Raw genomic sequence first — 14,852 nt, forward strand, 5'->3', positions numbered from 1 at the left:
TGACTCTTTAAATGTTCAGTGTTAAATCTACTCTGATAAATGCACTCTATCAGTGAAAAGTATCTATCTCGTTTGAATTGTTATATGAACATTGGACATTTTACTGTGTATCATCAGTTGTCACACAAGTTTTATATTTCCAAAGACGTTTTTTAAACTATTGTAACCGTAAACAAAATTTTCCTTATAAAATCAATGCTGAAATTTTGGATTCATTTTTCATACACATTTCATTAATTTAACCATCAAAACAAAATTGTAGAATGATAAAAACCAAATAATGCAATCGAACATTAAATCTTCCTGTCAGAAAAAGAATGATCTTGACATGACAGTCCAATCCCTGTGCCCAGAGGTAGTAAATGAAAATTGTTGGTACATCCATTGAAGTCCCTGTGCAGCCTCCCTTTTCTTACATTTAAATTGTTGCTTTAGTTACTAAATTACAATATATATGTATTTTTTCTACTTATTAGACTTTAAAAAGACAAAAAACCTGCTTTGATGTAAAACCTGAATTTCTTAATATAGCAGACTCAATACTGGCTGGGCGTGTCAGTTCTGTCCTAATTATTTATGCATTCACTTTTGTTTGACAGCCCAGGCCGCTCACTCCCACTGACCTGGATCAGCGCTCACTCCACGTAACGTCAGTTGTTAGCTAACATTAGCTAGTCATCATATGACCGTAATAATGGATAACGAGTACAGCAATAACAGCATTAGAAATATTGAGCCATATATGTATGAGTCCATCGCTTACAGCCTACAATATAGGACTCTAACGTTATAGGATAACCTACGTTAGCACATAACATTATCGATTGTTTTTTTTTGCGGCAGTAACGTTATAACAGTCTGAAGAATAAAGTAACGTTACACTCGCCAGCTAACGTTAGCTATATTTACACAAGATAAGCACAGCTCATTGCTACATTAGCAAAATTATTGATAGCCAGACAGAAAGTAAATAGCCAGACAGCAAGTAAATTGGGGAGATGAGGTTAACAGTGACGTTATAGTTCGTAGGCTTGATTCGATTAATAGCAGAGCATCATCTAGCCCAAACGGATGCTTACCGGAACCGGTCCGTTCAACCGGCTTTGAACTTGGGAGCGAACACTACATAAATATTCATACTGGGTGAATGTTTTGGCCACTGCACATTGATCAATGCAAATTAGAAACATTTGTGATGTCACGAATTTGGTCTCAAAACCACCAATACCAAATACTCCGCCAGGCGGCAATGTCGAGCATTGTATAGTTTTTAGGAAAAAAAATCTAATTCATTACATACATGTATGAAATACTTTTAAAATCAATGTGTAAGTAAACTTATAGTCTTTGGTTATAATATAAGCATTTTAAAATCATGATTTTGACTGCACAGGGTTTAACCAACTAGTACAAAAAATAGAAACATTTAAATTTCATGTTGGGGAAGATACATTAATAGACTGCTTTTACAGAATGTAATTGTCAGGACTCGTGGGGGGTACGGACCCAAAAGCAGAGGGACAAAACTCACAAGTCCAAAATGGGAGGAGAACAAAAGACTTTACTAACAACAAGGCAAACAAGCAGGGAACAGAAAAGGCCACGATGGGCAAAAACACTCAAAAAATATCTAATAACACAGAAAACAAGAGGAACTCAAAAACACGGGCAGGGCAGAACACAGGCAGGCAGAGTACACGGGCAGGTACATATGGTCAGAACAAACATACGTAGGAAACAAACACAAGGAACCAGCACCCGAGTCAAGGGAACAAAGAACTTAAATAGACAGGGGGTAACAAGACACAGGTGAACTCAAAAAACAATCAACCTAGAAAAGGAGGGGATAACAAGACACAGGTGGGAACAATGATAGAATAACGAGACAACAATAATACAATTAACAGGGGGGAGCAGGACACAAAACAGAAGTGCCGCCATCTGGTGGCCCAACAAGGGAAACACAGACAGGAAAACACAGAACCATGACAGTAATTGGATTGATACATTACTATCAATCAGAAACATCCCCAAAAGGTCTTAATGAAGAATTTAAAATAAGACATTTCTTTAAATCTGGTACTGTCCTTTTTTATTTTTGTTATTCTAAATAATTTCTGTACTGCTTGCCTGATGTCCTGGGGCCTCATTTATAATAATGTTCTCAGATTTATACTTGAACTTAGTCTTAAGATCATTTTCGACATTTCACAAATTAGTTATTGTTTCATTACATTACATTATAGGCATTTAGCAGACGCTCTTATCCAGAGCGACGTACAACAAGTGCATAGGTTTCATGATGTAGAGGCGCAAAAGAAACACTAGAGTGAAGTAAGGATCGTAGTGCCAGAAGTGACCACATCGATCAGGACTCCAACCCTGTAGAGTAAGCTTGTTCAGCAAGCAAGAATCCTACCAAGTACAAACTAGCACTGGAATCACACCTAATCATACAAAAACAATCCTGCCAGATACACTAACATAATCAAATTATCCTAGCTAGATACAGTGAGCTGAACTATAGGCTAGAGAGGGGTGGGGAGAGGTGCAGCCTGAAGAGATGAGTCTTCAGTCTGCGTTTGAAAGTGGTGAGATTCTCTGCTGTTCTGACCGTCACGGGGAGGTCATTCCACCAACGAGGGGCCAGGACAGACAGCAGACGGGAGCGGGAAGTGCAGACGCGAAGAGGGGGAGGTGCCAAGCGTCCAGAGGTGGCCGAACGGAGAGGTCTGGCTGATGTGTAGGGTCTGATGATCCTCTGAATGTACTCTGGTGCTGACCCCTTAGCTGCCTGGTATGCAAGCACCAAGGACTTAAATTTGATGCGAGCCATAACAGGCAGCCAGTGGAGGTCAGTGAGCAGGGGGGTGACATGGGAATGTCTGGGGAGGTTGTAGACCAGACGCGCTGCAGCATTCTGGATGAGCTGCAGGGGTCTGATGGCGGATGCTGGCAGACCAGCCAGTAGCGAGTTGCAGTAGTCCAAGCGGGACAGGACCATCGCTTGAACCAGGAGCTGGGTTGCGTAGGTGGTGAGGAAGGGGCGGATTCTCCGGATGTTGTACAGGAAGAACCTGCACGTTCGACTCACCGCCGTGATGTTCTGGGAGAGGGACAGTCTGTTGTCCATCACCACTCCAAGGTTTTTTGCGGTGGGTGATGATGACACCACAGTGTCCCCCAGGGAAATAGAAAAGTCGAGAAGGTTAGAGGACGGAGCAGGGATGAAGATCATCTCCGTCTTGCCTGGGTTCAGCTTAAGATGGTGGTTATCCATCCAGCTCTGGATGTCCCTCAGGCAAGCAGAGATGCGAGCAGAGACCCGAGTGTCAGAGGGCGGGAAGGAGAGAAAGAGTTGGGTGTCATCGGCATAACAATGATAGGACAACCCATGGGCAGAGATTACAGGACCAAGAGATTGGGTGTACAGGGAGAATAGGAGGGGACCAAGGACAGAGCCCTGGGGAACTCCTGTGGCAAGGGGGCGAGGTGCTGATACTGCACCAGCCCAGGCGACTTGGAAGGAGCGACCGGAGAGGTAGGACTCAATCCAGTCAAGTGCTGTGCCACAGATCCCCATAGCTGCCAGGGAGGACAGGAGGATGGGATGGTTGACGGTGTCAAAGGCAGCAGAAAGGTCTAGGAGGATCAGGACAGACAAGACAGTTTCACTTTTAAGTTTACAGAAACTACATAGTGTCAACATTGCTATGGTATTTGGCTATACAGCTCTTTACAGGATAATATCTATATATAATTTTATAGGACACCTCCTTCACTTTAATCGTTAATAGGTATTAATTACTTAATGGCCAGACTGCATCCCATTGCACATAAGAAAAAGACTGAGACCAAAATGAGATACAAGCTGGCACTGTTTTTAAATACTTTTAAAATATTGCTCTTATCCATTTATTACAGGCATTTGGCAGATGCTCTTATCCAGAACAACTTACACAACCTTTTACATAGCATTTACATTGGATATACAGCTGGATATATACGGCATTAGCATTTACATTGGATATACAGCTGGATATATACTGAAGTAATGCAGGTTAAGTACCTTGGCTCAAGGGCACAATGGCAGCGCACCAAGGAATCAAACCTGTGACTTTCAGGTTACAAGACCAGCACATTACCCATTATACTACACAGCCACCATGATCAGTAGTATGATTTAATAAATAGTTTGTATGTCCAATAATTATGTGTTCTGAACTTACCAAAGGCACTGGGCAAAGTTTACCTATTGGAGCAGACAGTAGCATTTTTGCACAATGAGGGATGGTGTCAAAAACAACTGCTACTCCTTTGGAGTAATAAGGATTGAAAATTCTGATAAGAACTCAGTGTATGAAAATAATGCCCATTATCTGTTAAAAGCTGACTGGCCAACAAAATATTATTATTAAACCAGTATTTAAAAAATAAAGACTTGTTTTGACACATCAGTTTGACACATCATAATTACATCAGAGTAGAAAACTTGAGCCACTCAAATGAGTAAAAACATACAGTACGAGAGCATAAAATTCCACACAAGTAGGATTCTTCAAGAACTGCATAACCCATTTAATTTATGGTTTTGTTTAAGGTGGAGAAGTCTACATAGTTCAGACCCCCATGTTTTAGATTTTTTTAATAAGGTGGGTCAGATTTTTCCAAATAAAGTTTGTCATAAATTGATCTACATTTTCACTAATTTCTTTGGAGGCATCCAATTTCAGTGTTGTGTAGATTAGCCTAGCTAATCTTTCAGCTTTGGTTAATAAAATTCTTCCATTAATCGAGATATCTCTTCATAGCTACTAATGAATTTTTTTCTGAACACTAGCTATATGCAGCTGAAAATTCAGAGTGGCCTTCAAGTTTTAATTTTTAACAATAACAATCCCCAGATATTTTACTTTGTCTTTTACAGGTGTATATAGATACTGCTGTCTGTGCAAGATTTAACAGCAAATAGTTCACATTTATTAATATTCTACCATAAACCTGAGGCCTCTGAGAATATTTCTATAACACGAATGTTTTTTTTTTAAATTTGAGATTTGTCTTCTTTTTTTAATTTTGAGATGAGTCATCTGCTAACTGGCTAATATAGATGGATCTGCTCTCAAAGATAATATCCTTCAAATGAGAAGATAAAAGCTGCATGGCCAAGAGACATGAACAGGGAGAAAGAGGGCACCCTTGTTGGATGCCTCTAATTAACTGAAATGTTGAGTCGTTCCATGTTTAAGTTTAATAGAACAGTTTCCATCTGTGTAAAGAGTTTGAACTGCCCTGATGCCACTTCCAAAAAATCCCAAAAGTCTAATGTCTTAATAAAAATATTCGGCACATGTACTATTTTTTAACAGAGAATGTCTGTGTTCTTAAAAATATATATTTTACTGTTATTGTGGTTTTGTGTTTTATGTTTATGTATTGATGTTTATTGATTTAAAGGTTTTCCTGGGTTTTTCTTTGTCTTGATGTTAAAATTTTGTTTACAATTTTGTTCACAATGTTTTGTCTTAGGTGATTCTTCTTCATGAGATTTGATTTTTAAAGGAATGTGTTTCAATTGTTTTGGCAATTTTAAACCAATAAAGACACAATTATGCGGAGCTGTAGCAACAAATGAAAAATCATTGTGATATTGGATACACATATGCAGAATAATAGAAATTAGGTTATAATGTAGTTTTTGATCACAGCTATTGAGTTAGGTTACCTATAGTAAATTAAAACACATTGAAACAATGAGAACCGTTCTGGTGGAATTTATTACATTTACATTACAGGCATTTAGCAGACGCTCTTATCCACAGAAACGTGCACAGCATAGCATTTACATTGCAACCATTGATACAGCTGGACATATTCTGGAGCAATGTAGGTTCAGGAGCAAGTACTTTACTCAAGGAACAGCAGTGTCCCACCCGGGAATCAAACCTGCAACCTTTAGGTTACAAGACCATCTCTTTACGGCAACAGGGAAACTTTTTAAATTAGGATTTTTACAGTGCAAACCTGGTGAACATACTAAACAAATTCTAACCAACGAAACCAAGTTTACATGGATAATTAGTGAGATTGTACATACTCTGGCCCAGTACCACTACAGGTCTGTAAAAAGATTTATCTCCCGGGGGTAGCAACATCAACCCCCCAGGTAAAACCACAGCCAATTTTCTTTAACTTATATGCTCAAATGGGTAGACTGCCACACGTAACCTAGTCATCCAGAGCTCATTACAATCTACCCAAGAATAACACCCTGTTTAACCCCTTTACACAGACAAGCGTTTTGTTGACATTTATATATAATAAAACATATTCTAAAATAAAAATAGCCTACTCCAGCATTAACCTTCCTTACAATGAAGCACATTAGTATTTCAATAATTGATACGTTCTAATATTTCTTCAAATTAAAGTAACATATTTAAGAGGTCTTCTAGCAAGCTAAAGCTGATAGGTACGATCTGAGAGCTGGGAGCTGAGATCAGCGAGCTACGAGGTGGGAGCTCCGAGCAGTGAGGTGTGAGCTGGGAGCTACAATCTGCAAGGAGGGAGATGGGATGAGCGAGCTATGAGTTGGGAGCTCTGAGGTCCGAGCTCAAATCAGCAAACTGGGAGCGGGGAGCTGGGAGCTCGGCTATAGGTGCGAGCTGGGAGCTACAAGCTCGCAGCTGAGGATTCAATGTTTCCTGAAAAAATTAGGAGTAGGCCTACAATTATTTTGCTGTTACTCTGTGTAATGTCTAATGTTAGACTCCAATAAAGCACGATGAAATACAATCTGTTGTCTTAATTATCCACGTTTAATTCATTTCTAAGTCACTGCATGGTGCAGTTAAGAAATTACAGCAGATCAGTTCTCCACAATAGTCCTATAGTCTACAGGTAATTATGACAGCTAACTTGATGGACAGATAATTATGGCAGATCCCCTGATTATCTTACCTTTGTGTGTGATCAATCCGTAGGCCAAATGGGCAACTTATATATTTAGGTAGGCCTAGGTAATGACGTGCCGGTCTATAGACCACTTTTTTATTTTTTGTTATGTACGCACATCTGAATGAACTGACAGCATTCACTGTGACTTCTGCCAGTTCCCATATTTATTTTTGTTTGATGCAATACTCAGATCCCAAAACAGGATTTTTATTCCCTTACAAACTTCTTCAGTTAAATTTTCAGTCCCACAATTTGAAAAATGTTGCTTTTTTCACATTCTGTTCTGCCATTGTTTCTGAATTTCCACTTTATGGATATGAACAGGGATACATGCTAAACAGATTAATTTTTGGTGTTTTCTGACCATTTAAGGTGAATGTAGGAGTTGGCTAAATGCATTATGTGAGCAACATTTATGCTGATTTCATCTAGACACACTGACATCCCAAGAAAGAGGTCTACATGGTTTTTGGTAAATCAAAAAAAAACAACTTACATGCAGAGAAAAGCAGAAAGTGTTGGCATAAATTTATTGCGGATTCTACACAAATTTACATGCTACCTCTAGTTGGTACACAGTAAAATGTCCAGTGTTAATTCAGCTCTTATAACAGATAACATTTTGTCCCACTCTAGAATGTGTTGAATTAACACTGTTGGAGTTGAATTAACACTGGATGTTTTCCTGTGTAACATGTTCTGTTTCAGATTTACCTTTGTGCTGGCAGCAGTAGCTGAGCACTATTAACCATCACATTTGGCTACGAGGCTACCACAAGTGTGTGTATTCAGTGGTTATTTGGCCAACTGAGTGAGTTTGGTCTCAAGCGTGCTCTTAAACCATGGCATTTATTGGATTGCAGCGTGTATATGGTGACTTTGTCTATTCAAAATTTCATACGGAATTTTTCTGGAGTACAATTTTGGGGTCTGTATACCTTAGGATAGCAACATGGTAGCACTAGTACCGCCTTGGTTAGGCACATAGGCAGAACCTCTGCTAAAATGGCAAGAAAAAAAAGACTTGCCTCATTTCAACTAGACCTTACAAGCCGTTATTGTATGCATGTGGCTTATAGGCTATTTTATACAGCTAACTTAACCATAAATCTCCAGTTTTGCTGGTTTTGGTTTAAGACTGTTTCCCCACAAACAAGCCTGACTAAATTGTGAACTCGCTTCATGAAACCAAAAATCCTGAGTTTATCTCAAAATGTCAACAAACTAATCAGGTTAACCAAGTCAGCCAGATACTGTATATGAAACAGGACCCAGATGTGTGCATGGTACGGGATCTCTTTGTTCTATCATACCCACATTTCTGTGGCAATTCTGATTTCAGTGTGTTAGAAGGGGTAAGCACTACATCGATGTAGACCATGGGGAAATAATACCCACTCTCCAAATACAAGGTCCACGCTTTAATAACTGGCAACGGTGTGCTTTAATGGCACACATACTAGCGGGCGAGGGATACCGTCCCTTTAGTCCCATGTCTCATTAGCCTCTTGCGCTATGATGTGTCCTATTGTAGCAGTGTCCCCTGATGGATTGTCCCCATTCATTCTCCCTCACTGTGTGTGCATGTGTGTGTGTGTGTTTGCGCATCACTGTGCAAACAAGTGTTGCTGTTACTGACGCTTGTCACTGGTCTCATAATTGCTTCTGGCAGACCCCCCACCCCAAAGTATTTCGCACGGCTTACTGTGCCACTCCAGACTGTGGTGCGGGGTCCCAGAGGTGACACAGCGCGTGCAGCTCGTTGTTTCTGACACCTCTGGCTTCCCTACTATTTCACAATGCCGAAGAGATGAGGAAAAGAGAAAGCGACAGCAGTCTGCATTGAATAGGCAGCGGCCCCTGGGGGTGTTCCAATCTACATCGAAGAATCAGAACAGTTTAAAAGACGGGAAACTAAGAAAGTAAACAGGAGCGTAGTTAGACAGTATAGTTTATTGACTTGATTGGAAATTGACCAATGGCATTTTAAAAACAAACAAACAAACAACAAATAAACAAAAACAATAAAGACATATCTGGCCAACTGATAAGACAGAAGAAATAGAACCCAGATGAGAACTGTAACACCGTGCATCAGATCATAGTTGACAAGACCTGTTTATCATCTCATTCCGGTGAGAAATCACTTAGGCTAATATTTCACGCCCCATTTTATCTGGGGTGGCTGCTCGACTCTACAGAAACCATGCAGGGAAGAATGCAGTATTTTTCGTTCAGCTGAACAAAGGAGTACAAATTTAATTCGAAGGTTCAACACCACGCCACCTAGTCTTTTTTTCATCGGTCAGCCGGATTCGGGCTTTCCCTGGTCTGTGCACTTTCCCTTCGTTTCCGCGCCCAGCTCGGCACCTGAGCGTAGGCTACAAGACGGCTCCATGCAGCCGCAAAGGTAAGCATCAGAGTATGTAGCGCATTATGCAGACATTCGGATATTCATTTATGATTTTTATTTAACGCTATACAGTCATAAGAAAGCAACAGCCTTTTCAGCTCGATAACAGTCCGTATTTTTGCGCGGTTTACATTTTTAGAATTTTAAGAAGTTTCGCTGTTGTTGTAGGCTACCACACGTGGCTGTTGTCTGCAATCAATTATCTAGCCTATCTTATAGGCTAGATATTGCAGACAAAACAAAACAGCTATTGAGTAAAAGCCAACAAAAGACAAATCTTATTTTGAAGCATATATTTCACGTAGAAAATAAGCTTTAAAATAAGATTTGTCTTCTGTTGGCTTTTACTCAACAGCTATTTCATTTTTCGCACAAATACGTTAATCCTGTCGCTATCGTCTAGTCTTGGGCTAAGGAACCCGTGCGAAATAAATGTTGGAGAGATGTGTTCTTGGCGTTGAATAATGACAAATGCGACAACAGTAAAAAAAATAATAATAATAAAATAAAAATTAATTAATCAATAATAATAACAACAACAACAACAATAATAGCCTAATAATAATAATAAAAACCACGGAATGAACTTTCCAGTTGAATAAATAAAGATAGATTACTTATACATCATAATAGCCTACATCTTGTTAAAACCAGACAACAGACGGAAGGAAACTACAATTCTTGATTGTTAGTTTTGTTTCTATTATGTTCACGTTCGAACGCATCCACGCATCACCACGACATCCACGAAGTGTTTCAGAGATTGGTCGGGGTAAAATGCCCTTTTTAAATTAAAAATGGACATTAAAGTATAAATCCATATATGATAGAAAATACTATAAACCAGAGACGCTATTATGGAAGTGTTTCGTGAGATTGTGTTTGGCGCTTGTTGATTTAAGGGCAATACATGTTCACATTGTCCAGATTGAAATTTTAATGGCAGATTATTCGTCTTGGTTTCACTACACCATCTGGCACAGTGTGCGCTTGCAGTAATACACTTCTTCAGCCAACGGTACGCAGACGTGCAAGCGCCAACTATTGGAAAGCGATTTGTTACTAATTCCTCAACATGGATTTAATGGAACGAGACGGCTCCGTTTTTTTTTTTTTTTTTTTTTTTAAGATAGTCTATTGCCTGCAGTTCTTCGCTGACTTATTCGTTTTGTATGGATTTATGTTTAAATATATTTGTATCTTCTTATTCAGCTTCAAAAGCATGTTCAAATATTCATGCTTAATTAATCCTTTTCTCTATGCCCTTTCCTTTGGGAAATGTTACCAAACAGATATCCGTGTATAATTTCAGGAACAGTAAGGTTTGTCCATAATTTGATGTTCCTTTGTGCATCTGTAAATTGAAGAATGTCTCACTGAACGCGAATCTAGACGTCTAGAGGGGTAGAAAGGTTGCTAGACGTTTTGACATGAACAGAACACTCTTAACCACAATATAGCTCAGGTTTTACCCGGATATGGGCTGCCTACTTCTTAACGGTGATCCACACTATACGCGGCCCCGCCGCCTGCATTCATTTTGAATGAGAGGTGGCGGCCAGACCCCGCAAGTCATGTTGGGATTGCCGGCGGCGCGGCGAGAGGCGGCGAGGCCGCGGGGGAGATGGCAAAAATTCAACTTTGACCCCCTCGCCGCGTCGCGGTAACCAATCTGATTTGATCTAATGATCCGTCAAGTAAATTGTCCCTATTTTTTTCTAATTTTAGTTCCACATTCTATCGTTCCACAATGGAGGACCCAACTCGTAATTTCCGTATCGGGTTTCCCGACTTAATAAAATCTCCTACAGAGACATTGATAAGAGGAACGCAGGGTGGAGAAAAGTCTCTGGAATTGTCGGTGGCTCTGCAATGTAGTTATCGCCGTTAGCTACTATCACTGTCCAGTCTGAATAAAAATCATTTTTGCAGTAACCTAGCTCTGAAAAATGTTAATAAGCTGCCTACCTAGGCTGTCTAATGTCTAGCTATAGTTAGTAACAACAAACAATAACAAACAAAAAAAAATCTTCCTAATGTATTAGTTGCTAGTTGTTCGTTTCTACCAGCCACCTAGCTAGCTAACCAGATAGGCCTATAACTTTGAAGGCATTATCTGGCTAATTAGCCAGGCAGTGTTTTTGTTGTTGGTTGTAGACATTAAACAGCCTAGCTAGGCAGCCGACTAACATCTTTCAGATCTAGGTTACTGCAAAAATGATTTTTATTCAGACATGACAATGAATATGAAACACAATATTAAACCCGGTCAACATTTAACGAACACAACTGTCTGTCAAATATAGGTGACACGCCCACAAACAGCCGACTGTGGGGACGCGGCGCGGCGACAGTCGCCGCGTATAGTGTGGCTTCAGCCTAAGGCTTCAGCCTACTATCACTGTCCAGTCTAGAATAAAATCATTTTGCAGTAACCTAGCGCTGAAAAATGTTAATAAGCTGCCTAGCTAGGCTAACTAATGTGTAGCTATAGTGAGTAACAACAAACAATAACAAACAAAAAAATCTTCCTAATGTATTAGTTGCAAGTTGTTCGTTTCTACCAGCCACCTAGCTAGCTGACCAGATGTAACTCTGAAGGCATTATCTGGCTAATTAGCCAGACAATGTTTTTGTTGTTGGTTGTTACTCACTAGCTAGATATTAAACAGCCTAGCTAGGCAGATGACAAAAAATTCAGATCTAGGTTACTGCAAAAATGATTTTTATTCAGACAGGACAATGAACATTTAACAAACACAACTGTCTGTCAAAAATAGGTGACGCCCACAAACCGCCGACTGGGGACGCGGCACGGCCACAGGCGGCCGTCGCCGCGTATAGTGTGGCTTCAGCCTAAGCCGGACACCCACCGCACGCGTATCGACCGCGAGCGCATTACGCGTGTAACTGAAGCGTAGTTGAAGTACTGTTATTACAACGGCAGCGGGCGACGTCGTCTCTACCAGATGCGAACGCGTCGCGAACCGGCTTCGAAGCTTGCGCGACACAAGCGAACTGAAGCGAACTGAACCAATCTGATTTGATCTAATGATCCGTCAAGTAAATTGTCCCTATTGTCCCTATTTTTTTTAGAAAAAAATGGGGACAATTTACTTGACGGATCATTCTATCGCATCAGATTGGTTACCGCGACGCAGCGAGGGGGTCAAAGTTGAATTTTTGCCATCTCCACTGCGGCCTCGCCGCTCCCGCCGTGCCGCCGGCAATCCCAAAATGCCTTGCCCCTCATTTAAAATGAATGGAGGCAGCTCCGCCGCGCGGCGGGGCCGCGTATAGTGTGGTTTCAGCATTAGTCGGCTATAAAACTTTCACCTTTCAACCAAATGTAGTCGAGTTTTCACCTGAACGCCTAGACAGCGTTTTACCGACTTTTCACCACAAAAATGTTCACTGGCGTCGGTGAGGTTTCCATAGATCATTGTTCGGTGTCATTGTGGTTTAATCTATTCCAGTAGCAGTCATGATTTAGAAGTCTTCATCTTCTATTCTGGTATCACTGGTTGTATGTTGACCTGCCCTATCATTTGCCTCTGTAATACTGTACAGTGAAAATGCACTTTTAGGCAAGTGTTAAGTTAAAAAAAAATCGCACCCTCTCTTGAATAATTAATGATAAGACCAGTTACATAACATTTTGTGATGAGGTGAGCACCAATGGCTTGTCAGGGTGTTGGTGGTGTTTTCCTCTCTAATGTATCACACAAAATATACTGTGCTTTGTCTACTGAATGCACTCACTGCTTAACATATCTCTTTATTGTTTTTGTAACAGGGAAAAATAATTGCACTGTAACTACTGTGCTTTTCAGCCATTGTTTTGTGAACACTTTTAGTTGGCATGTGCTCTTTTAGAGTGATTTGCAAATGGGAAATCAGTGTTACAGTTATCATTGAGTTATTGCCATGTATCATTAGCATAAAAACATTCATATTGGGTGTAATTTCATGAAATAGTGTGTTATCCTGATACTGAATTCTGCACAGAATTGTTTGTGACTTTCCTTGCACATAATTAATAAATTCATTCAAATAACTGTTGATGTTGTTGAATAAACATTTTTCAAATGGCAGTGCATGTTGGGACTTATTTTATTAACATGTGGATTGAAAATTTACTGAGGATAAAACTTTAAATATATCCATTAACAAACAAAGCTGAAGAATACCATCCTTTTATTGCATTTGAATTTTCTGAAGACACTTTCATTTTCTGCTATTTCTAACAAGTTAAATAGCTAACTGTAAGATTGGAAGTACAACAGCCCTCACATGTAAATCTACAGGGTGCATTCATATTGCACATAAAATTGGATTTTTTCCCCAGCATTTTTCCATGCCCTTAGCAATGCATTGTGAGGAAAGTGTTTCTGACGTGTTATGACAAGTATATCATATGTAGGCCTCCAAGGGCATATACTGTATTAATTTAGGTTTATAATCTACAAAGTACTTTAATATCTCTGTTGATAAATAAAGAATACTTTCTCACTCAATGTTGTCTGTAGATAGACAGGGTTGTTATATTAAAGATAGCTTTAACAGACAACTTGCTGATAACATGGCCATGCAATCAGTGATCAGAGCATGTACAAATTTTCATTTGTAAGGATGTGTTCCATCCTGACCAGAGTTTGTGAGGTATATTTGTAAGGTTTGTTTTACATGTTTCATATTTGTCAACATGTTCTGTTGATTTTCAAGAGCCAATGAAACAATTCTTTATCAGAAAAAAAATCCTACATGTCCAACTTAATGCCAATTTAAGAAATTGATAGTCACAGAAATATTCCCATCTTGCACCAGGGGCATACTGAGCTATATGATATGTTCTGTGTAAGGACCCACACGCAGACCAGGGAAATCCAAAAAACGTTGTCTTTATTCAGTCCGAGGTTCGAAGCCAGGTAATCAGAGAGAGGACGGTGCCGAATCGAGTTTCCAAAAGAATAGTGAAAAAACAGGCAAAAAATCAAAAACCAGGAGATCAGAATGGCGAAGGTACAAAGGGACAGGCAAAAGAGAAGTCAAGGCAAAGCGAAGGTCAAACCAGAAGCAAACAAAACCAAAAGGGGCAGGCAAACTCGAAGTCGTACAAAGGGGTGTCGCAGGAATCTCGATAGACAAAGGCTTACTAACAATCGGCACAATGAATTCGATCAACGTTCTGACACTGAACAGGTGGAAAAGACTGACATTTATACACTGGGGAAGATAACAATCAAGGAGGGGTTAAGTGAGTGAGGGAGGAGTAACAAACAACATCCAGGTGAAGAACATTAGGAAAACTAATTAAGTGACAGGGGACTGACAAAACGCGGACTGGAATCACATAGACCACAATGATAATAGACGGTAATAGACCGGGTGAGCAGGTACAAACGCGTGCAGAGAGAGAGAGGTGCAGTCAGAGCAAGAGACAGGTGCAGGCAATTGCAGAACTCAGCGTTAGAGCAGGCTA

At 40.0% G+C, this 14,852-nt stretch overlaps 1 protein-coding gene across 1 annotated transcript in view; it reads left to right on the plus strand.

The window, feature by feature from the left end:
- The first annotated feature begins 8,759 nt into the window (after positions 1 to 8,759).
- Positions 8,760 to 14,852, plus strand: part of LOC118226735 (repulsive guidance molecule A-like) — a 64,961-nt gene continuing 58,868 nt past the window's right edge. Inside the window, exon 1 of the mRNA XM_035416570.1 lies at positions 8,760 to 9,367. Within this exon, the coding sequence (XP_035272461.1) occupies positions 9,354 to 9,367 (14 nt within the window). The 5' untranslated portion in view covers positions 8,760 to 9,353. The remainder of the gene's footprint in view (positions 9,368 to 14,852) is intronic.

The sequence above is a fragment of the Anguilla anguilla genome, chromosome 5 (assembly GCF_013347855.1).
Source record: "Anguilla anguilla isolate fAngAng1 chromosome 5, fAngAng1.pri, whole genome shotgun sequence".
In the NCBI taxonomy this organism is placed as follows: Eukaryota; Metazoa; Chordata; class Actinopteri; order Anguilliformes; family Anguillidae; genus Anguilla; species Anguilla anguilla.